Here is a 21,846-nt window from a genome sequence, read left to right as displayed (position 1 = left end):
TGTGTGTGTGTGTGTGTGTGTGTGTGTGTGTGTGTGTGTGTGTGTGTAAGCCCACTGAAATTCCCCGACATGCTTCATCCAGACAAGTATTAGGCTCTATCAAATGCTCCAATGCAAGGATCTCAATACTTCATTCTCCATCTTCCCCTCCGTTTGGTCAGCAGCTCTATCAGTTTTCTGTGACCAATTTTCTGTTAAGGTGGTCTGGGTCTGGATAACCTTCTTTTGTAGGCCCTATCTTACTTCACTTCAGGTCAAAGAGGCATTTAAAGATGTGGGAAGTGGTGGTCATAGGGGAGTCGGTCAACTCGCTCTGGCCAGGAGCAGGTGTATGTTAATGTTACCAAAATTTAATCATCGAGGCAGCTGTGTTTTGCTGAAAGGCCTCCAAACCACCTGATTCACGTCTTCACTATAACATAAACTCTAATGGTCACTGTCAGGTGACACCTGTCAAAGGCGTTGAGAACCATGTTCCTTGAATATAAAACAGTTCTCGCCTCTTTTCATAACACTAAGAGGCTTCAGACATTCTTCCTCATCTGTGGAGCTGAGAGACAGCCCTATCCCTGAGGCCCTGGACACGTACTCTGCTTCGCTGACTCTGCCTGTCAGCTTTAGGACCTGGGAAGTTGAATAACACCATTAACCTCATGCTTCATGCCATCAGGAACTGGCTGGGTCCAGAGAGCAGGTGGATATGTCACAGGCATTCTGAGATGTCAATCTAGGAGTTTCTATTTTAGAGTCCACTGTCTGAACCAAGTTTCTCTCCTGTTCCAGGGTTGCCTAGGGCTATAGGAGAGGTGACAGCAAGCAAGACTGCCTTGGTTTTCTGTGAGCAAATGGCCCCATTTGGGGACAATTCCTTTATTTTAGGATGAGTGGTAAAATTTTGCCTTGAACTTTTGATATTATTTTATACCCTGCTCCAGATAAACAAAAGGAAAGCAGTCTAATATTTTTTTCCCATGCATCTTGTTGCATATTTTTGCCTCTCTGTAAGCATTAGGGATACAGCTGGTCTTTTCCTATTCTGTGGGTTGTGATATTTGAGTGGTATGCGAATGTTTGTGTGTATAGATGCATAGAATTAAAAAAAAAAACCCTTTGCTCTTAAATGTTCACTTTGGTTGGTGTGCCTGACTTTTCTTTTTCTTTTGATGGATGCTCTTTGCTTTGGAATTCCAAATGTGATTGAGCCAAAAGGGTTATGATGTAATTGATATTGTATGCCATCAGATCTGGTATGCTTGCCCACACTGATGTACAAGAAGGAAATTAGAGATGACCTGAAACCAGCGTGTAGAAAGCAGCTTAACAATGACTGAATGATTCCAAGACAACATATGGCCACATACCCACACTCTCTTCAGTGAAGGCAGCAAGAGCCAGCGGGGGATGGAGCCTGCACCTCTCAGTGACGGGGAACACCGTGTAGGTGGGGACTGGCTTTGGGAATGTTGTCTTCTCAAAGCAACTTTTCATTTAACACCACAACAGTCCCAATGAGGCAGAACTCCCAGCTCTTAGACACTTGGAGTGCTTCTGGGCTTCTTAGTGAGGAGGTGAGGGGGGCAAGGAATAGTAATGGTGGGACCAGACATTCTGTGACCTTCCTTACTTTGTAATTGGCTTTAAAAAAAAACTATCCTTTTAAAGCAATAAACCAACCAGAAATAAGAATTTATCCAACAGTCATCTCGCTATCATTCAAGAAGACAGAACAAGATCTGAGCTTTTGAAACTGAAAACTCAGGTTTCCTGTTTTTTCTTTCTACAGAAGCAGCATAAACGCTTGCCTCATACAAAGGCCAACTCTCGATGAGTGGGGTGTGGGTTTCTCTTTCATCACTGAAAACCCAACTTCGCATTGTTGGGGAGACTTGAAAGCCAGTTTCTTAGGTGGCAGACCTTTTGATTTCTGTGTCCTCAGGGGCCTCCACTTTGAAGTGCCTTTTGCTTATGAGTGAAGAGAGGTGACGGGCTTGGGTTAGCCTGCTGTTGCCATGCCGGGAATGAATGGAGGGTTTGTGGAGGGAATGCCGAACTTGACCTGGGGTATTGGGTTACTCAGCTTTCTAATTCAGCTTTGAGTCCTGCGTCCTGCCTCCCTATGTTAAAAGGTGTTCACCAAATAATCAGAAAAGGCACAGTGACAGATCAGGACCTGAATGTGTGATGACATTCTTCATGCATGATGCATGCCAATTTACACATAGTGGGCCACCCCCTATTTACTTTTTCAATTGATTTTTAAGGAGAAAGCATGGTTTAGGGAAATCGAAAACCTCTGAGTATTTTTTTTTTTTTTCAATTTAATTGGTCCTGCTGCTGCCAACCAGTCTCATTTTCTACTGCAGTAAACTTAAGAAGTCATACAAGACGTCAGCCAGAGCTTGGGGACACTCAGTGAATGTGATGATCCTGCATGAAGCTGAGAAAAATCAGTAAACCATAACACCAGAGTGACTGCTTCAAAGTGGTGTAAAGAAACTATGGCAGATAGTCTCCCCTGAACTCTGAACACTAGAGTTCCAGACGGGATTATGGTGGGAGGAGGGGCAAAGATGTTACATGGGTCTTCACCAAATCCATGACAGAGGAAACTGTTCTGGGGAGCACACCAAAATGGGTAAATACTTATGAAAAAAACAAAACCCCAAACCAAAAACCTGAACTGCCTCAACCAAGCACTGTCGGTCATTAGTTTGTATCTATTGGGAAGGATTCTTAGATCCCCCCCCCCGTAAGCATTAGGGAGCCCTTTGTGACCACACTGGGAAATGCTCTAAGGAGCTCTGCCCTTATGTCCCCCATCAGGTGGCAGCTCCCGCTGAGCACCTCTGCTGGACGGTGTTTCTCAGCACACATCTCAGCTCTCTTGACAGGACTTTGGACTGTATCTGAGCCCTTCGAATTAAAGCACGTCAAATGACAATAACGGCTAAGATTGCCCTTGTTCTTTTGATGATAATGGGCCATGCACTGGAACATGATAGGCTCAGTTTGTATCGTTTTGCTGTCCTAGAAAAGCACTAATTTGGTTTTTCATTCATATCATCTACTTGCATGCTATGGCATTAATTAAGAAACAAAACAAAACAGCCTAACCCTCGCCAGCTCCCCCTTGGTTGCCACCCAGTCTGAGTTTTACCTATCTTACAGAATCTCCTGTGTCAAAGAGCACCCCAGGGGGGATGGACATATGGGGTTCCTTTTGGCTTATAAGAGTATTTTAGAGGTTATAACTGGGGCCCCTGCAGACACCCTCTATTAAGCCCTCCTCTCTGCAAACTATTTCACTAAATTCAGTACATCCAAAGCAAGCTGGAGATCACAGCAAAGAGAGCTTTGCCTACGGATTCTGTGAATTCACCTTTTGCACTTGAGGGGCACAGCACAAACTGAAGGTTGGAGGTTGATGCCCCTCTTTAAATAGGTACTATAAATATGCTAGAGCTATCCCTGAAAAGATGCATTTGCACTTAAATATATATTTTTTTATATATAATTTTTCTTTCCATTGTGTACAGTTATATATTAATCTATAGGTATAGCAGGAGAGGTATAGTACAGAAACAGGCAGGATTTGTATGCTCTTGTGTATATATTTATAATATTTATATTTATATGTATGTATAGCCTCTGTCCTCTTTTGCGTCATCACAATGAACGTACCTCCGACCAGCGAGGAGTACCTGTCAGCGGTGATGGAGAGACGGTTCTCTTTGTCTCTTACATGGAGTCATTTCAGCAGGCAAGGGTGAGGCGCCTGGAAGTGAATGGCCCCATGAGAATCCATCCTTCCTCCAACCCTCCAAGGAGGGACACAGCCTCCCAGGGCTGTGTACAAGCTGTCTCTTCTCAAGACTGCAAGGAGCCTGGAGCCCAGAACTGGGAGGGACCATCCATGCTGTTGGTTTAAGATATGGCTTTTCCATTAGATGGAGACAGGGCACTCGAGAACTCTGTCTTCCAGGAGGACGCTGACCACCAGGAACACGAAGTAGAGGCCGAACATGATGAAGCCGAGGATTTTGTTCATCCGCCATTTGCAGAGGGCAATGGAGAGGATGACGAAAAGCAACATGATGAAGAGGAGAACGATGGCGCAGAAGAGGCCGTTGCTACTGACAGTCACTGGCTTGAATCTGTGGATGACGGTGTAGAGGAGCCAGGGCAGTGGAAGCCTGAGAGGGAGAGAAGCAGGCAGGAGGGGTTGGACAGAGAGCAGCCAGGTGTGGTGAAGAAGCATCAGAAAGTAACCGTCAATGGCGTCAGGAGGATGACACCTTCAGGTCGCCAAAAGAAATGACTGGACCGAGAAACTATGGAAAGATGTCAGGGGGACCTCTGGAATTTTGACCAGTTTCCTGACTCATATGTTCTCTAGTGGACAACACCCAGGTTTTGACTGTTACAGGTGACCTCTGGATTTGATCTAAATTCATTTTTGTTTTCTTTCTAGGGGAGGTTACAATGTGCTTCCAGCCTAACAGGGTGAACTAAGATTTGTATGAGGTGAAGGGAGGAGAGGAGAGCAGAAAAGGGTGCAGGAGTGAATGGTGAAAACGGAGAAAAGATACTCTAATTTTCAGAATGGAGAGAGAGAGGCAAGGCCTTCTTTGAGAACCTGGGATGCAGTGAGGTTGCATTTTGGTAGTAGGGACTGAGGCACAACGTGGCAGACCGAAGTTTATTCTGAGAAAGATGGTGACAATCATTTATCAGAAGGGTCTTAGATGGGGCATAGTAGCACACGCCTTTAATCCCAGCACTCAGGAGGCAGAGCTGGCCAGGCTGGTCTACATAGTGAGTTCCAGCACAGTTAGAACTATTTAGAGAGACCTTGTCTCAAACAAACAAACAAACAAACAAACAAAACCAACCAACCAACCAAAAGAGCCTTACATTTATTATGAATTTCAAAACTTTATTATAAAATTTCCCACCATGTTTCTTGCTTTGATCTGTCTTGAAATCTGACAAAAAACATTGTTTCCTAGTCAAGAGTTCTGACTCTGATAAACATGAGGAAGAGTAATTCCTGGCAAGATACAGGAGTTAGTTGACCGGGCCTTGCAGGGAAAGAAACAGGGAGGAAAACATCTGGTTCCAGCGGTGTGCGCCCTCTGCAGGCAGGTCTGTGGCATGCAGCCAGTTACCGGCTGAGTATAGATAGCAAGGTTCAGCTGTGGCCAGGGACGTAGCGGGGAGAAAGTAACTGTTTGAATCACAAAGTTTTCTAATGAAAAAGCAAATAGGACATAAGCATTTTTTTTGAAGCCAACATCCGGGTCTCTGTGAGTTCGAGGCCAGCCTGGTCTACAAAGTGACCTACACTATGCATGTATTCTGAATTCCCAGGCCCAGCCCATGCAGACACCTAGGGTTTCTATGAAGACTTTGGCAGAGCTCATGTGATTGACACCATGGCCGGTGAGGTCAAAACAGATCTTTGCTCACTAGAACCTGGTGGGCGATGTTTACTTCAGTGGATCTTGCTGGGGCTAGGGGAAACCAAAATACTTTATCTCCATTAAACTTTGTCCTATAGCTGGATCTTGAACATGTCCTAAAGGCCATCTGTTAAAGGCTTGGTCTCCAGCCTGAGGCTCTTGAGAGGTGATAGAGCCTTTAGGAGGTAGGGTGAAAGGAAGCTAGGCCCCTGGGGTCATGACCTTGACTGGGATTTTGGGACCCTGGCCCCTTTCTGCTGCTTTCTTTGCTACCTGGCCACAACTGAGGTACACAGGCCTTCCCTGCCATGTGCCTGCACTGTGATACCCTGGCTGTCCAAAGCGACAGGGTCAAGAGGCCACAGGTGGACACCGCTGAAGCCATAACTCAAAGGAAACTTCTCCTTTAAGGTATAGGGCTTAGATAATTTGTCATTGGGCAGAAAGCTGAACAGCCCACAGTCACACACGTACATACACACAACTGATCTTGGTAAAGTTGAGACAGGTGGCCATTTAGATAGTTGGTGAAGCTCTTCGGGGAGTGACATTTTCCATACCTCCTGATCTGTCAACTCGAATGTCAGTGATCAGTCCTAAGCAGCGAGTGAGCTAGAAATGCTACTTTATTAAGTAAAATGATCATTTCAGTCTTATTTGAGTGAAAAGTTGGGGATCTTTTTCTAATTTCTAGCAATAAGGAACTAGTTAGATCATGAGTAAGCCAATGTAATGTTATGTGGCTATCTAAAACCACAAGCTTAGAGACTGGGACTGCAGAGCAGCTGAGAGAGTGCTTGCCTAGTGTGCAAGATGCTCTGGCTTCAGCAGCATTGCCTAAGACAGATGTGGTGCCTGTAAACCCAGCACCTGGGATGTGGAGGCAGAAGGGTCAAGAGTTCAAAGTCATCCTCTGCTTCATAAGCACTCTGAGGCCAGCTTGAGACCATGACCAGGCCAAACCACCAACCAAACCAAACCAAACCAAACCAAACCAAACCAAACCAAACCAAACCGAACCACAACAAACTTATCAAGCCTTACAGTAAAAAGAAAAAACTTATGATGAAATTTTAATATAGTCTTTCTCCTCTCTTTCCCTCTTTCTCCCTGAGACAGGGCCCCGTGTAACCCAGACTATCTGTGAACTTGCTATTTGCCTGAGAATAATACCGGACTTCCGATCCTCCTGCTTCCACCCCTCACATGACATCTATTTATTGGACTGCTTGGGTTAAGTGCAGGACCTTGTATATAATTTTAACTAAAAAATTAAGGGCACACATCAAACCAGAAATGCAATTTCAATCATGCAAAATGTACATATTTTGAGTGGTGGTAGATCATCACTGATTTCAGTTGTCTTCAAAAACCCTTATCTACCACTTATATGTGTAAAAGAAAATGTTGGCAGGACTATGGAGAAACGTTACATTCACTATATTGTTAATGATACACTCAATCTGCTGATAATAACAACATAAAATTGAACAAATTTTGAGAAAGATTTTTTTTATAAAGGAAATATATAAACCATATCAGTATCTATGAAAATATAACAGACTAAAAAACTTTAGCCTGTTAATTCTGCTTTAAGGGATTTATTCTAATGAAATAATTAAAAGAGAATTTTCTACAAAGAGGTATTCATACAATACCTATAATAGGGTTGGAGAGATGGCTTAGTGGTTAAGACCACTGTCTGCTCTGCCAAAGGTCCTGAGTTCAATTCCTAGCAACCACATGGTGGCTCATAACCATCTATACTGGGATCTGGTGCTCTCTTCTAGTGTGCCAGTGTACATGCAGATAGAGCACTCAATTATGTAAAATAAATAAATATTAAAAAAGAAAACAAAGCAAAATATATTTATAAAAAAGATACCTATAATGGCATAAAGCAAAATAAAGATAAGATCTACTAAAAGACACTGGTTAAACTGGAATGCAAAAGGATGAAACACCTGAAGTCTGAGTGTTGGTTCCAAGTGCTACAAAAACACTGAGCAGAGTGGATCTCATGGCCTTCCACGTTACCAGGAGAAGCCATTTCATGCCAGGCCCATGTGGCTTTAAGTTTAAAAAAGATAAGTGCCCTCCAAGAGAATGCAATGAAATCTTCTCCAAGAAAAATTATTAAGTATTTTCAAAAGAAGATAAAAAAATAAAGGGGTTTTGGTAGCAGCACTAGGGAATATTTTTTGAGAAACTTTTGTTTGTATAATATGAGTAGTTTATATAAATAATTTAGTAACAATGACAAAGAGCATGTTGTAATTTGTTAGAGTATGTACCTTGAGAAAATACGTTTATCTGAATACATATAGTTGTTAGATTGTGGTAGACTTTTTTTTTTTTCTTTTTTACACTATCAAACACTCTCCCTTCACCCCCTTCCTGGACCCACTCTGGTGAACATAAATTTGTAAGCAGCAGAGCTGACAAATGGAGTTTAATCCAGAACAACCTCTGTGAAAACACCCATTTATCTGTTCATTTTACAAGCACTTGTGAGATGCATTAGATAATGGGCCAGGCTTTGGTGAGTTTGGGAGATGCCTGAAGGGCTTACAGACTGGCAGAGAAGAAATAATCATAGTGAGAATATAATGTCCAGAGTTTAAAAAAAGCAGGAGTCCTGGGGATTTGAACAGACACTGGAAAGACAAGAGTTTCTGGTAGACAGGTGAGGAGGCTTTTTAGTGGGCAGCTAGCAAAGGCACAAGGCCCCAGGAGAGGGCACCTTGGTGACTGACAGCAGATTCAGACACTGGAAACTTGTAGTCATGTTTTACTCTGAGACAAAGAATTTGTCCTCAGAGACCCTATCTTAGTCTCAGCTACCTCATTTACCAGCTGTACCAGCTCTGTGCCCTCCAGTTTCCACTTTCAGAGACAAGGTTCATAATACATAATCTATATGATGATTGTGTGTTTTAAGTTGCTAACTGTAAGCACTATATGAACAATGATAAATATATGTATAATGGCTTAATGAAAAGGAACAACAAGATGTTCATTGAGAAAGTGGTTAATTTTTCACTTCCAGGTTCAAGAGCCCTATTATCCTGGGAAAATAGAGACTCTGTAACTTAAGGGACTTAAGTTTCTTAGAAGCTGATAATCAGGGTCATTTGTCAACTACTTTTGACAAGTTATATGAATGGTAGAGATAACAGAGTCCCTGCAAATCTGGCTCACTACAGATTATTCCTACCAAGAACACCTGTTTGCTCAACCAGGAGAATGAAGCTCATCTTATGCCTTTCAAAAAGCCTAGGTTGCCCCTAGTTTCCAAGCAAGGAGACAGGATGTCGACACTGGTCCTGAGTGTGTCCCAAGCTGCCTTTGAATCCAATCTTACATAGTCATGTTAGTAATCAGAGAGTGGAAAAAAAAATACCATGAAACTATCAGAGCATCCCAGCCCTACCTGGACAGCGCACATTCACAATTTGTGGTGAGTGAAGTTATGTAAGTAAAATCCTTATTTTCTAGAACATTCTGTATGTAAGTATGTGTTTCTGCGGGTCTAGGGATAACTTAGTTTTTATTAAGTTCCTTAAAAATAAAAAGTCAGCTGGTGAAATGGAATGGCGCTTCCAGGCCTAAGTTTCAGTTGGAACTTGGGTAAGTTTTTGGTTCAGAGAGGCAGCTCACGTTTCTACAGTTTCTAGGATGACAAAGAAAGGTAGAACTGGTGTACATGCTTATACTCACCCCACAGTGATGTCAAAGATGTTGCTTCCAACAGAGCTGGACACAGCCATATCCCCCAGGCCCTTCCGGGCCACTATGACACTGGTGATAAGATCAGGGATAGAGGTCCCGGCAGCCAAGATGGTCAGACCCATGATCTCTTCACTAATGCCAATTGTCTCTCCAACCTGAATGTCACAGCAGGGAAAAATATGAGTGTTGAAAGTCCCAGAGCCCCCATCACTATGGGACCCCTTCTTCTTAATGGGTCCATCCTCTGTTTTAGGATAAGTGCTGATACAGTAAAAATGAACAAGCCATAATCACTGAGAAGGGAAATAATTTGCTCTGCTTTAACATCCACACCCAGGAAATTGGCCAGACTAATAACAGAGAGCTGTAGAGACCCCTGAGTGCAGCCACCATACTGTATCTTCTCAGACAGCGTAAGAAAGGCTGCAGAATTCATTTGAAAAGCCAATGGACTTTGTACCTAAGGCCAGCACCTGACAGTGCCATTGAGTCCCCAGGCTCTTCAATCTACTATTGAGTGTTAGGACGGTGTCCCAATTTTTCTTAATACCTCCACTTACTTCTATCACTCTAAAACTCCTGTAATTTCTACTGTTTCCATAGGGAAGTTGACACAGGGTGTACTCGGGCTTGGAAATAAGAATCTAAGTCAACAAAACGGTTATGCAGAACCAACAGCAATAAATCAGAGGACTTTTGTCCCAGAGCTGCCTTAAGGACTTCACCAACTGGTAAGTGTTCCCTGATTCTTGAATTCTTAGCCATCAAGTATGGATGATATTCATTACCTTACAACGAGGTTGTGGGCTAAATGACAGTTTTCAAAAAAGCCCCTGTAAATGGTGTACCATTACTGAAAAGTGAGAAGGGACAGTATTCTATTTAATTATGGTCTTTATTTAAGACCTGAGTTGTGTTTGGATGGTTGGCCTAGCCTCAGCTAGAGGCTCCATCCATCCATCCATCCATCCATCCATCCATCCATCCATCCATCCTTCCATCCATCCATTCATCCTAGGGATCAAACTCAGGTCATTTCATTGCATATTCTGGGTAAGCACTCTACCATTGGGCCATGGACCCAGCCATGGTTTCTTTCAGACAGCATCTTATTATATAACCTAGGCTAGCTTTGAACTTGGGATCCTCTTGCCTGTGTCTTTCTGCCTCCTGAGTTCTGGCTCAGTGACTGTGAGCCACTACAGTTTTTTTTTTTTTTGTTTTGTTTTGTTTTGTTTGTTTTTGTTTCTTCAGCACCTTGTGTTTTAGGGACTTTTGGCATTATATGTTTTCTGGAGCTGGCGAATTACTGCTCTCAAAAATTTTAGGCAATATGTCTAAAGACAAAAATGTTTTTCAATAGACTATTTTATGACATCCAGAAATGTTTTTTTGAAATAATTTAGTGAGTAAAATAACAGAGAAATAAAAGATTTTAGATAATAGAATGCTTATTTCTAAATCTCCTTTTTGATTTATAAGTACATACTATCTTGGTTCCTGGTAACTGAAAAGCACAGTAAAAAGTGGGTTTTATTTTGGTAGTCTGCTCCAAGTCTATTGAGCTGACTTAGTCCTCCAGGCACACAGACTCACTGCCCTCCCTCCCTTAGAAGGTGCGTTCCATGGCAGGAAAAGACACCTGCCACCAAGCCTATAACCTGAGTTACATATCCAAGACCCACATGGTAGAAGAAAAGAAGCAACTCAGCCACTCTCTTTGCTGCTCTCATACACAATCATAAATGTAATAAAAATTTATAAAAAAGAAAGAGTATTCTACATGCAAGCAATGCCCTTACTGAGGATTATATTGCGTTAGAATATTAGGTTATAAAAATTGCTCTTTGAGTTGCTGACTTGGCTTTCTTAAAAATTTTGTTAAATGGGGGCCTGGTGAGATTGCTCAGTGGGCAAAGATGCTTGTTGCCAAGCCTGATGACCTGATCCCCACATGGTGGAAGAGAGAGGTGACAGCACATTGCCCTCTGACCCCTGCCTGTGTGCTGCGGCATGTGTGCGCCTCTCTCTGCCCAAATACATAAAGTAAATAAAAAAAAGTGAAATAAATTTCTGTCTAGCTTAGGATCAGGGCAGAATTTATAACCACTTCTGAAGTGGTCCTACCATAGTGTAGGACTCCCACCGCATTGTACTGCATTTCTGTGTGATGCAGTGTCCTCAGGCAATTAGTGATCAACTCTGAAAGTCGCTGAAGATGTTCTCTGTCCTGCAGCATCGCATAGTCTTCTAAGATTTAATGCTAATGCAACAACACACAAGCCCAATCCCTCTGAAAAGCGTGCACGTCGCTTTCACCTTTAACAGATGATAAAATTATACACACACCAAGAAATTGTTTCCAAATAAATTTCTTGATTTTTTTTTCATCAGCAAATGTTTGACTTGTGTATTTGTTTTATAGGGCAACATTTCTGGGGTTGTGTAAGAAATTTCTTGGGCAAGAAGAGTCCTAAGAAGAAACAGGTTAGTCTGCTGTGGGCTCTGAGCACCTGCTTGCTACACGATCGGGTTGAGCCTCTCCCTGGGAAACAGACGTGTCCAGTTTGCACAGAATGGTCTCCTTCACTCTGATTTTCACCCTCAGCACGTTGCAATTGCTTTAACACATTCCTAATAATTTAAATTCATAGAGGGAAAGCTGCCGCAGTGATCATTTAAAACCACACCGTTTATATTTGGTGTTTGAATGCCACTCCCAACAGATGGGAAGCATGGCGGTGGGGTCAAGGACACGGTGTATCTCCTTTCAGGTCTCAGATGAGGCTAGCCTGCCTTGACTTCTCAGTGCTAGGACTTCAAACATGGACCACAATGCCCGGATGCTGGGGCATCTTTCTCATCAGTTTTAGACTCGATTCCTTTATCTGAAGATTGTTGATAATGATCATGTCCCCTCATAGCATCCAAATCTATGTACAAGATTAAAAACAAAAGTAAAAGGACAAAGGGACACAAACTTCCCACTCGACAAACGGTTCCCACTCTCAGCTTTGAGTATGGAAGCCCTTGAATTTCACTCATTCATGTTCTCAAGCAGTAGTTACTGAGATCCTGTCTTGGGATCAGCATATGACTGGTACTGAGTGAAATAAATGTGACAAAAATGACATACATCATTACATTTACAACTTGAAGCTCAAGGAAGAGCACTTCTGTCTTCAGGATCTTTCTTAACAACTATTGTCAAGTGTTGGGGAAGGCTGAGGAGGTGGCTTAGTGCGCAAGACCAGTTACCGCACAAGCGTGAATGCAGATCCAAGCATCCGTGTGAAGAGGCCTGTAACCCCAGCGTGGGGATTGGTGGCGGAGACAGGAAGGACACTGGCGTGTGCTGCCTGCCAGCCTAGCTGAAAAATGGCAAGCTATAGGTTTAGTGAGAGACCCTGTCTCCGGGTCATGTGAGGTAGGGAATGATAAAGAAGAACCCAGAAGACACCCTTCCTATGACCACCACATGGACTCACACACAAGTGCACAGATGCACATCTCTCTCTCTCTGTCTCTCTCTCTCTCTCTCTCTCTCTCTCTCTCTCTCTCTCTCTCTCACACACACACACACACACACACAGAGCTGGGGTCAGCCACACTGATTTGCTTACTCAAAACAAAATAAAGACACTGAGGTAGGTAGAATCTTGACTTTCTTCCCAGCCCTGGTTGACCAGGCCTTAGGGGACAGCAAGAAGAATCCTTCCTCCACATAGCTGTCTAACAGCAACGCTGATTTGATTTCTGACCACAAAGATAGGCCTGGAGAGTAGGAAAATCCTTTCCTGAGATGTGACTTGTCTGGACCACACCCAGTATTGTGACAGTTTCGAAAGGCAAACGCACTGATTAGCCATTTGACACTAGAGTGGAGATAAAGAAGGCAGGTGGGTGCTACTGGCAGTCTTACCTGGTGTGCCCACCAAACCATCAGGTACGAGAAAACTGCAATCCATGTGATGGAGCCAAAGAATGTGATAGGGAAGAACTTCCTGGAAGCCTGCCAGACAACCAGAGGAGAAGAGTGTCAGTATTGCCCTCCGCTGGTGGAGTGACAGCCCAAAGCCAAAGCCGCTTTGCCACTGGCATGATTTCTCCCACATTTCCTACTTCTTGGTAGGATTAGCAATCAACAGATGCTATCTACCCCTAATCAAAGTGGGAGAGGAAAATTCATTTTTGGAAATTAAAATTGGTGGTAGCTGAACGGATGTAGAACTGGGAAAGAAATCTCCTTTCTCTCTCTCTTCCTCCTCCTTCCTCCACTTCTTTCTCTGAGATAGGGGATGATCATAGCCCAGGATAGCCCAGAATTCACTAGGTAGTCCAGGTTGGCCTCAAAGCCCATCTTCCTGTCTCAGCATTCCAAGTGCTGTGACATGTGCCACTGTGTTGGACTCTGGAAGCCACTTGAAATAATGTCTGTTCATGCCTAGAGCTAGATGCCCAATGCCCTCTGCCCCTGCCCTTTATAAGGTCTGGATTCTTTGTCATTTCTTCTGTTAAACATCTTGCATCCTTCTTCTATCTCTCCCCTTTTCTTTAGTTTGTTCCCATGTTCTTCAGAATCAGGACATCAGAATCTACCGCTGGCAAACCATGTGTCATAATAATCCACATGCCAAACCTCTTAGGTGACTGATCACATGAAACGAAATGGGAAGGATTAGGAAGGTTGAAAATAGGTTATTCATCTTAGAGTCCCACAAATTATCAGGAAAGCCACCACCACAGATGGTTGGTGATGGTTTCTCTCTAGGACACTAACCACAGACATCAGCTCAAGTGGACAGAGGTGGAGGTGGGGTCAGGGTGATCACCACTAGGGAGGGGAAGATCAGCCATCATTCTCGGGAATGCGATCTCTCCCATGTGCCACTCTGCTTTCCACACTGGCCTCTAGCCACCTTGGGCTCGTACAGTGTGAGGACACTCAAAGTTCCCTCAGAACACCAGGCAAAAATCAGACACTCAGAACGTAATCTTTCAGGGCTAATAAGTGAGTGGATGCCTGCTGCCAAGCCAGACTACCCATGTTCTATCCTTAGAATCCAGGTAGCGAAAGGAGAAAACCAACTCCTTAGGCTGTTTCTGATCACGTGGACTAAATGAATGACCAAATAAATAAATAAATAAATAAATAGTTCCTGCTGATTCCCTTGATGGAAGACATGGAACATGCTTAGACATCAGACTGTTGTTTGGGGGCCTACCACCCATTTTTTTAATTAAATTTTTATTTTTATATTAATTACAGTTTATTCACTTTGTCTCCCAGCTGTAGCCCCCTCCTTCCCAATTCTACCCTCCCTCCCTCATCTCCTCCCATGTCCCTCTCCAAGTCCACTGATAGGGAAGATCCTCCTCCTCTTCCATCTGACCCTAGCCTATCAGGACTGGCTGCATTGTTTTCCTCTGTGGCCTGGCAAGACTGCTCCCATATGGGGTGGGGGGGGTTTGGTCAAAGAGCCAGCCACTGAGTTCATGTCAGAGACAGTCCCTGTTCCCCTCACCAGGGAACCCACTTGGACACTGAGCTGCCATGGGCTATATCTGAGCAGGAGTTCTAGGTTATATCCATGAAGGTCCTTGGTTGGAGTGTATCAGTCTCAGAAAAGATCCATGTGCCCAGATATTTTGTTTCTGTTGTTCTCCTTGTGGAGCTCCTGACCTCTCCAGGTCCCACTATCTCCCTCTTCTTTCGTAGGATTCCCTGCACTCTGCCCAAAGTTTGGTTAAGAGTTTCAGCATCTGCTTTGATACCCTGCTGAATACCCTGCTGGGTAGAGTCTTTCAGTGGCCCTCTGTGGTAGACTCCTGTCCCGTTTCCTGTTTTCTCCTTCTTCCAATGTCCATCCTGTTTGTCTTTCTGAGTGAGGATTGAGCATCTTACCCAGGGTCCTCCTTCTTGCTTAGCTTCTTTAGGTGTACAGATTTTAGTATGTTTATCTTATACTATGGGTCTAGTATCCACTTACAAGTGAGTATATACCATGTGTGTCTTTCTGCTTCTGGCATACCTCACTCAGGATGATCTTCTCTAGATCCCTCCATTTGCCTGCAAATTTCATGATTTCCTTGTTTTTAATTGCTGAGTAGTATCCCATTGTGTAAATGTACCACACTTTCTGTATCCATTCCTCTGTTGAGGGGCATCTGGGTTGTTTCCAGGTTCTGGCTCTTATGAATAAAGCTGCTACGAACATCCCACCACCTATTCTTGCCAACACTTCATTTCAAAGCTTTCCATGGTGAGAAAACCACACATTGCGCTTTGTTTGACAATTTCATCCAGTTTTGTTAAGGGCAAGGGCTTCTACAGTTGATGCAGACAGGGCCAGTTTCAGTTGTATGAAGAGCTGAACCAGGGAAGTGGCAGGGTCCACCCTGTCACGGCACTTGAAGGTTCATCCGAGGAAACAAACGAGTGAACTTGTGTGTGGCAGCCTCTTACATCTGAGGCACAGTGCTAGGCTCGATGGTTCCAGACTAGGCTTGCATTCTCTTTGTTAATGTCAAGCTTTGAGTAAGTCATTTTTATTATCATTTACATAGCCCATAGACTACAAGCACCTTTTTTTTTTTTCTCTTGAAATGAATGCTGCTTTGGAGGGGAGCATTCTCTGGAATGGACTGTAAGACCAAATGGGCATGCTCAGTTGGGAGAGAGCATCATGTCATAGAGGGCAGGCCAAATGTCACACTTAAATGCTTCCTTACGCTCCTTCTCTTTCTTAGAAGGAAAGTATTTTGGATAAGGACTCTAGTCTCTCTTGCAGCACTGAGCACTTCAGTGGGTGATGAAGAAACCCATCCCCTTCCCCCCTCAAAAAAAATAGCTTATGCCTTCTCTTCTCAAAGCAGATTTCTTGAAGGCTGGCAACTGGATTCCTGAGATAAGATTCCCCCCGCAGACTACACACCAAGCCTGTCCAGGCAGGGCACTGAGCTGACTGGCTTTTTAAGCTTTTTTTTTTTCCTTCTGACTGTGAGTCATTATTTTAGGATTCTAAGTGGGATGGAGGTTTCAGTCTCCCAGGGTCATGCTCTGTCATAGGAGGAAAAGGGCAACTCTTGCCACACAAGGCCACCCCTGATTCCAGCATCAACCAGATGAAGATTCTGGGTGTGGCATGAGAAGCACAGACAGCTGTTATCTACTTTCTGCTGAGGTATCTATACCCCGTGCCCTGGAGTGTCTTCACAGAATCTTCTATTTCCAGTTTATTTATTCACTAAATGTATACTTACTGTTTATTGTTCATTTAATACATTTTAAAGTTTCCCCTCTGCATGTCTGCTCACTGAGATGACACCATCAATCAGAATCGAAATACTGTCACTGAACTGTAGAACATTCCCAGACAAATGGACAAGGCCAGGGGTGAGACTGGGGATGTAAAGCAAATGCAAATCAACCCATTATGGAAACCTGCCCAATTCAATATTTGGCACTTAAGATTCCTAATTAGGATACCAATTACTAATTAATTGGCATCAAAAAATAGCAAACATTGAATTAGAGACTTAGTTAAAAAAAAAAAACCTCTTAAAAACAAATATTCTCATTAAATATCAAACATCATTTACTAGGACCAGGTGAAGACTTGGTACCTATTCTGTCTCCAGATCTTCAACTAGGAATAAAATTCCAGTTGGCTGACTACACAGCATGTGTGCCTAACACGTCTCTTTTACCAACCCTTCCTGAAGAAAACAGGGGCAAGCCGCTCAAAATACACCTAGCCACAGGCAGAACTTTATTCCCAACGTCAGAAAATAATAATAATAATAATAAAGCATCCAGGAACAGAGGCCAGTGTTCCAGCTGTTTGGCCATCTGCCTCCCCAGCCTCCCATATTGTTCTTGCCTCGGAAGTTGCAAACCTTCATGCACCAGTAGTTTGGCTAATTGTTTCTCCGTCAAACTGCCTTATCAAGCCCTGTCTCACAACCCAGGAAATCACTTCTCTCATTTGGGTCTGGACCATTCTCCTCATTTGGACTCCCTGGTTTCATTCTGGACATCACTGCCCCGGAGCATCTGTACAGGTATTAGGTTACCAGTCTCATTGGAAGAGAGAAAATAGCCCTGGAAGCCAAGGTCTAACACATTAGGTTATGGTCAGTAATGGTGGCTCATTCTGACATCTGTTAGGATCAGCCTCATACCAATTAGCAAATGAGCAAATTGTGTCCATGTGCTGTCCATTTTGTTTCCAATGTAATGGTTAGGTACCTAATTGACAGCTAATGTTCCCATTAGAAGCTTTTAGTTGAACAGTGTGATACTGGCTTGAAAAAAGTCACCAGACAATGGCTGGCTGAGCAAACCGGCCGTGTCCTTGCTGTTCTAAACTTAATAGTCACTGCGCACCCACTCCGTGCAAGGTTCTGAAGAATCCACGCTAGGTGGAAGGGAATGGGAGCCTTTCTATGTAGCCCAGGATAGTTTCAAATTTATAATTGTCTTGCCTTGGTCTTCTGAGTAGCTGTGGTCACAGGAATTTACCATAAATCTGGATTGAAGCATACATTTTTACACTCACGCATTTACTTATTATCTGTTCATTCATTCCCTTATTTGATGTGTTTGTGTGTATGTGTAAGGGTCTTGTGGGAATCTGTTATCTCTTTCTATCACGTGAGGCCTGGGGATCAAACTCAGACCATAAGGCTTGACCATCACGTTTACCTGCTGAGCTCTTGTTAGGCCCTGAAGTAAACTTTTGAGTGGCTGTGGATGTCTGGTATGATGGGAGTCTTGGCTCTCCTCTTAGCAGCTAGCTGTGATTGAACCAATCACCAAATCTCCTTGAGTCTCAATCACTTCATTCTTGCTACATCACATTTGGCTTCTGCTGGATAACCAATAAAGCGTTGGTGAACCTGCAGACCTCCAGGTGGGTGTTCGTGTTCCTTCTCGGCTCTAACGAATCATGTTTTCCTGTCTCGAGAGATGGGCCCTCCTTCGTATGAACACCCACCTCAGGCCATGAGAGAAAATAAGATCAGGTGTTTTATTGTTTATTATCTTCAATTTCCATCAAAGGTATATTTCTAATCAAGATTTATACTCTTCCCTTTTCAAACAAAGTTGTTAATTCAAGAAGCTCTTATTTAACATCTCAGCTGAAAGTATGTGTGATCTAATAAACACGGCCATAAAATTTGCATAGAAATGATGTGAGAATGAAAACAAGTGGGAGTAATATTTATTCTGAAATTAGAACTACACGTGTAGCGAGAATTTTGATTTCTTAAAAAAAACCCCACTTATGTTATGCGATTTTTTTTTAATCCCAGGTGTGGGATACGGGGCTACTTCAGTTTGTCTCCTACTCTAGGAGGGGCATGGTTTTTGCCAGCTTCAGATAGTTTAATTCTGGGGACGCTGGAGAAGGTGTAAATGGGAGGGCCATGGGAGGGCCATGGGAGGGCCTGTGATGGTTGCTGTTCCTCTGCTGCTGTTCCTGCTGCTGCTCCCGGTCTCTGCTGTTGCTGGTCCCTGCTGCTGTGTTTCCTTTTGCTATTGCTGGCTTGCTGGATTGGCTAGACATTCTGTTGTTGAAGACTGGACTTGTCCTTAGGAACCTGATGCCCTTTATTCAGCAGGAAGTAATCTAAAGAGGTCTACATTTCCTCTCCCCTTCTTTCTGGCCTACCATGTTGGGGGTTTGGAAGGGATTAGAGTGAATTAGGATGGTAGATATGAGAACCCAATTAAAAAAAAAAATCTCCAAAATGTATGCTTACAATCATGCTTTCCCTGTAATTATTGGTAAGGTTTAGTATTTTTCATATCCATGAGGAATTTAAATAACTACTGAAGAGACAAAGCTGGTGGGCCCTACAGGGGAGCAAATATATGTTAGTTAATTTTCCTATTCTTTTCCCTCTCCCTTGATATTACCTCCAGTGACCTTTGTGGACACATATAAGGTCTGTGGTAGGACAAACAAACAAGCCAAACAACAACAACAACAGCAACAACAAAAAACATTAGTCTGCCTCTCTGAATAAATGAGCTCTATTTCTCTACTCTCAGGTCTGGGCTGAGAGTAAGTGTGTGTTGGCAATGAAGGAGTACAAATTCCAAACTAGACCTCAAGAGGGTTTTGGAGTTTTCATTCCTGTAGCTCTTGGTCTTTTGCTATCTGTGACTAAGTCCAGGCCAGACTGCTTAAAGATTAGAGACCATGATCACTAGCTCTCTCAGGTGAAAGGCTCCTATGGCAACCAGCCCCAGGAAAACTGTCCAACCAGGCCTAGCTCAGATTTCGGGTCTTCAGAGTCATGGGCTGAAACACATTTTTTTTTTAAGCTGTCTTTGAGATGTGTTACAGCACAAAAAGAAAATTGACATAAACAATCTAATAAAACGCCTCTGTAATAAATGATCAGGAAACATCTTGATGGCTTGGGTATCTACTGGCACGGTTTATTTCATTTGGCCACTTATACGGGCATGGAGGTCCACCTATCTTCCAACCAGTATGCTCTCAAGTCTAAGCTGCGACTATCATAGACAAGCTGAGTACACAGTCACCTTCAATTTACCCTATGGCATTGAGGCTGATCAATTGATTCATGCTTTTCTCAATCACAGAATGGAAAAGCTGGTAGAGAATCTAGAGATCTTAGAAACCTTTAGTAACAGTGGACAAAAGTGGGGTCCAGAGGAACGCATTTCCCAAAGTTGCTCAGCTTATAAGGTAGGACATGGAGAACAAACTACCCGCATCAGGGGAGTGGAATGAAAATGATCTGGAGTAGAAGACTTTGGCTTGAGTCTCCTTTTACTGTTGCTGTGAAATCTTGCTTTGAGTTATATGTAAACGTCTCAGTTAGGGTTACTATTGTTGTGATGAAACACTAAAACTAAAAGAAAGCCCTTCTCTCCCATTTCCCTGCTTTGCTAAAACTCATGAGATTACATTCCTAAAGCGAGCACCAAGGTCTATTCCCTTATTTGGACACTTCCTCCTCTTGAGGCTGACTACCGAGGTCCAGCTATCAAAGTATTTAAGCCCAGCAATCAACAGCCCCCTTTGGCTTATCTAATTAACATGGCCAATTAAAATTACATACTTCATCCTAACACAGGGTTCCCTTGAAACTTTATAAACTGTCATTTTCTTATGGGCCACTCCTGTCTCCTCTCTATCCAGAGGCAGTCCTTTGTCCCATTCCCCTCTGGGACAAATATCTCTGCCTCCTATCCCTTGATCCCTTCCCCTTTTCCTTCTTTCTCTGTCTCCTGTCCTTGTCTCTGTTCCCTTCCCTTTGTCCCTCTGGGGCCAATAAATCTCCTTAGTGCTGAGAAGTTGGTCTTTGGGGTCCTGGGCTGATACTTTTCCTTTTACCAACAACACATGTATCCTACCATAGATGTTTCCAGAGATCCCATGATGTAGTGTATTGAAAATATTGGTACAGAAGCTGATGCATGATAGGTATATGTGAGTGTGTGATGTGAGGGTCCCCTTTTCCTCTCCTTATCTTTTCTACCTCTAGTGCAAAAATTCATGGTTCAAGAACCTTGAATTTTACCAACCCTGGAAGGGAATGGTCCTTTGATTAGCCTACACATACTAGGATGGCATTGCATTCACAGCCCTTGACATCTGACAATATTAAACAATAATATTGGTTATAGTGATGACAAAAAATTGTAGAAGGAATACCATATATGTGGGCATTTGCATTTCTTTAAATTATTTTTTAAAAATAATCCACATATATAGCTGAAAGAAAATAAAAGGAAATACGGAGTGGCTTTCCTGCTTGGACCTTGAGCTGTACCTCTTAAGAGAAAACTGCTCCAGTGGTTCCAAGTTGGACATTTTTCTCATTAAGAGGTCTATATGGCACGTGACGCTGGCATATTTTAGGTCAACTAATTTTTTAAGGTTTAATTTTCTAAAAATTGTGTATCTATGTATGTTTCTATGTTGGGGTTTGTAAACACCTTGTACAGGTGCCCTCAGAATCCAGAAAAGGGCATCCCCTGAGCTGGAGTTCCAACTGGCTGTGAGTCTCTTAATGTGGCTTCTCAGAACTGAACTCAGGTCCTCTGCAAGAGCCACATGTGCTCTTAACCACTGAGTCATTTTTCTTGCTGCTAGGCGAACTCCAACCCTCCTCCCTTTTTTAAGTGAAAGGCTCTCTCTACATATCTCTGGCTGTCCTAGAACTCACTATGTACATCAGGCTGGCCTTGAACTCACAGAGATCTGCCTGCCTCTGTTCCCCAAATGCTGGGATTGAAAGCATGTGCCACTCTGCCCTTTTAATTACAGCTGTTTTTGGGTGTGTTGGCTAGTAAAGGATAATTGAATTTTCACTACAGAACTCCAGAGACAAGGGAAACAAGGAACATACAACTTCTGCCTTATGCTGCTACAACCCTCACTCTTGGAGGTCTGATCTCTTGTGTAGGACATTGGACTATCCTGAGGCCATAATCCTGTGAGGAAACAAATTGCAGAGACAATGTTTGGGTAACCTGGTAGACAATCCTGCCTTCAATTCATCTCTGCCTAGGTGCCAAAAACATTAGCAAAGAAGTCTCTAGATGAATGTGGTCCCCTAGATCTAAGTCACCCCCTAACCATCCAAATCTTTCCAGCTGGAGTCC

At 43.2% G+C, this 21,846-nt stretch overlaps 1 protein-coding gene across 4 annotated transcripts in view; it reads right to left on the bottom strand.

The window, feature by feature from the left end:
* Positions 1-6: 6 nt before the first annotated feature.
* Slc24a2 (solute carrier family 24 member 2) overlaps positions 7-21,846 on the bottom strand; it is a 237,682-nt gene continuing 215,842 nt past the window's right edge. For all 4 annotated transcript variants that reach the window (XM_055629528.1, XM_055629548.1, XM_055629556.1 and 1 more), the window contains 3 exons: positions 13,117-13,206; positions 9,183-9,349; positions 7-4,193 (listed from right to left, as the gene is read on the bottom strand). In XM_055629528.1, coding sequence (XP_055485503.1) covers positions 3,944-4,193; positions 9,183-9,349; positions 13,117-13,206 — 507 coding nt within the window. In that variant the 3' untranslated portion in view covers positions 7-3,943. The remainder of the gene's footprint in view (positions 4,194-9,182; positions 9,350-13,116; positions 13,207-21,846) is intronic.

Source organism: Psammomys obesus, unplaced genomic scaffold (genome assembly GCF_907164565.1).
Source record: "Psammomys obesus unplaced genomic scaffold, mPsaObe1.curated_primary_1811, whole genome shotgun sequence".
Classification (NCBI taxonomy): domain Eukaryota; kingdom Metazoa; phylum Chordata; class Mammalia; order Rodentia; family Muridae; genus Psammomys; species Psammomys obesus.
This window is presented reverse-complemented; position numbering and strand designations above follow the sequence as displayed.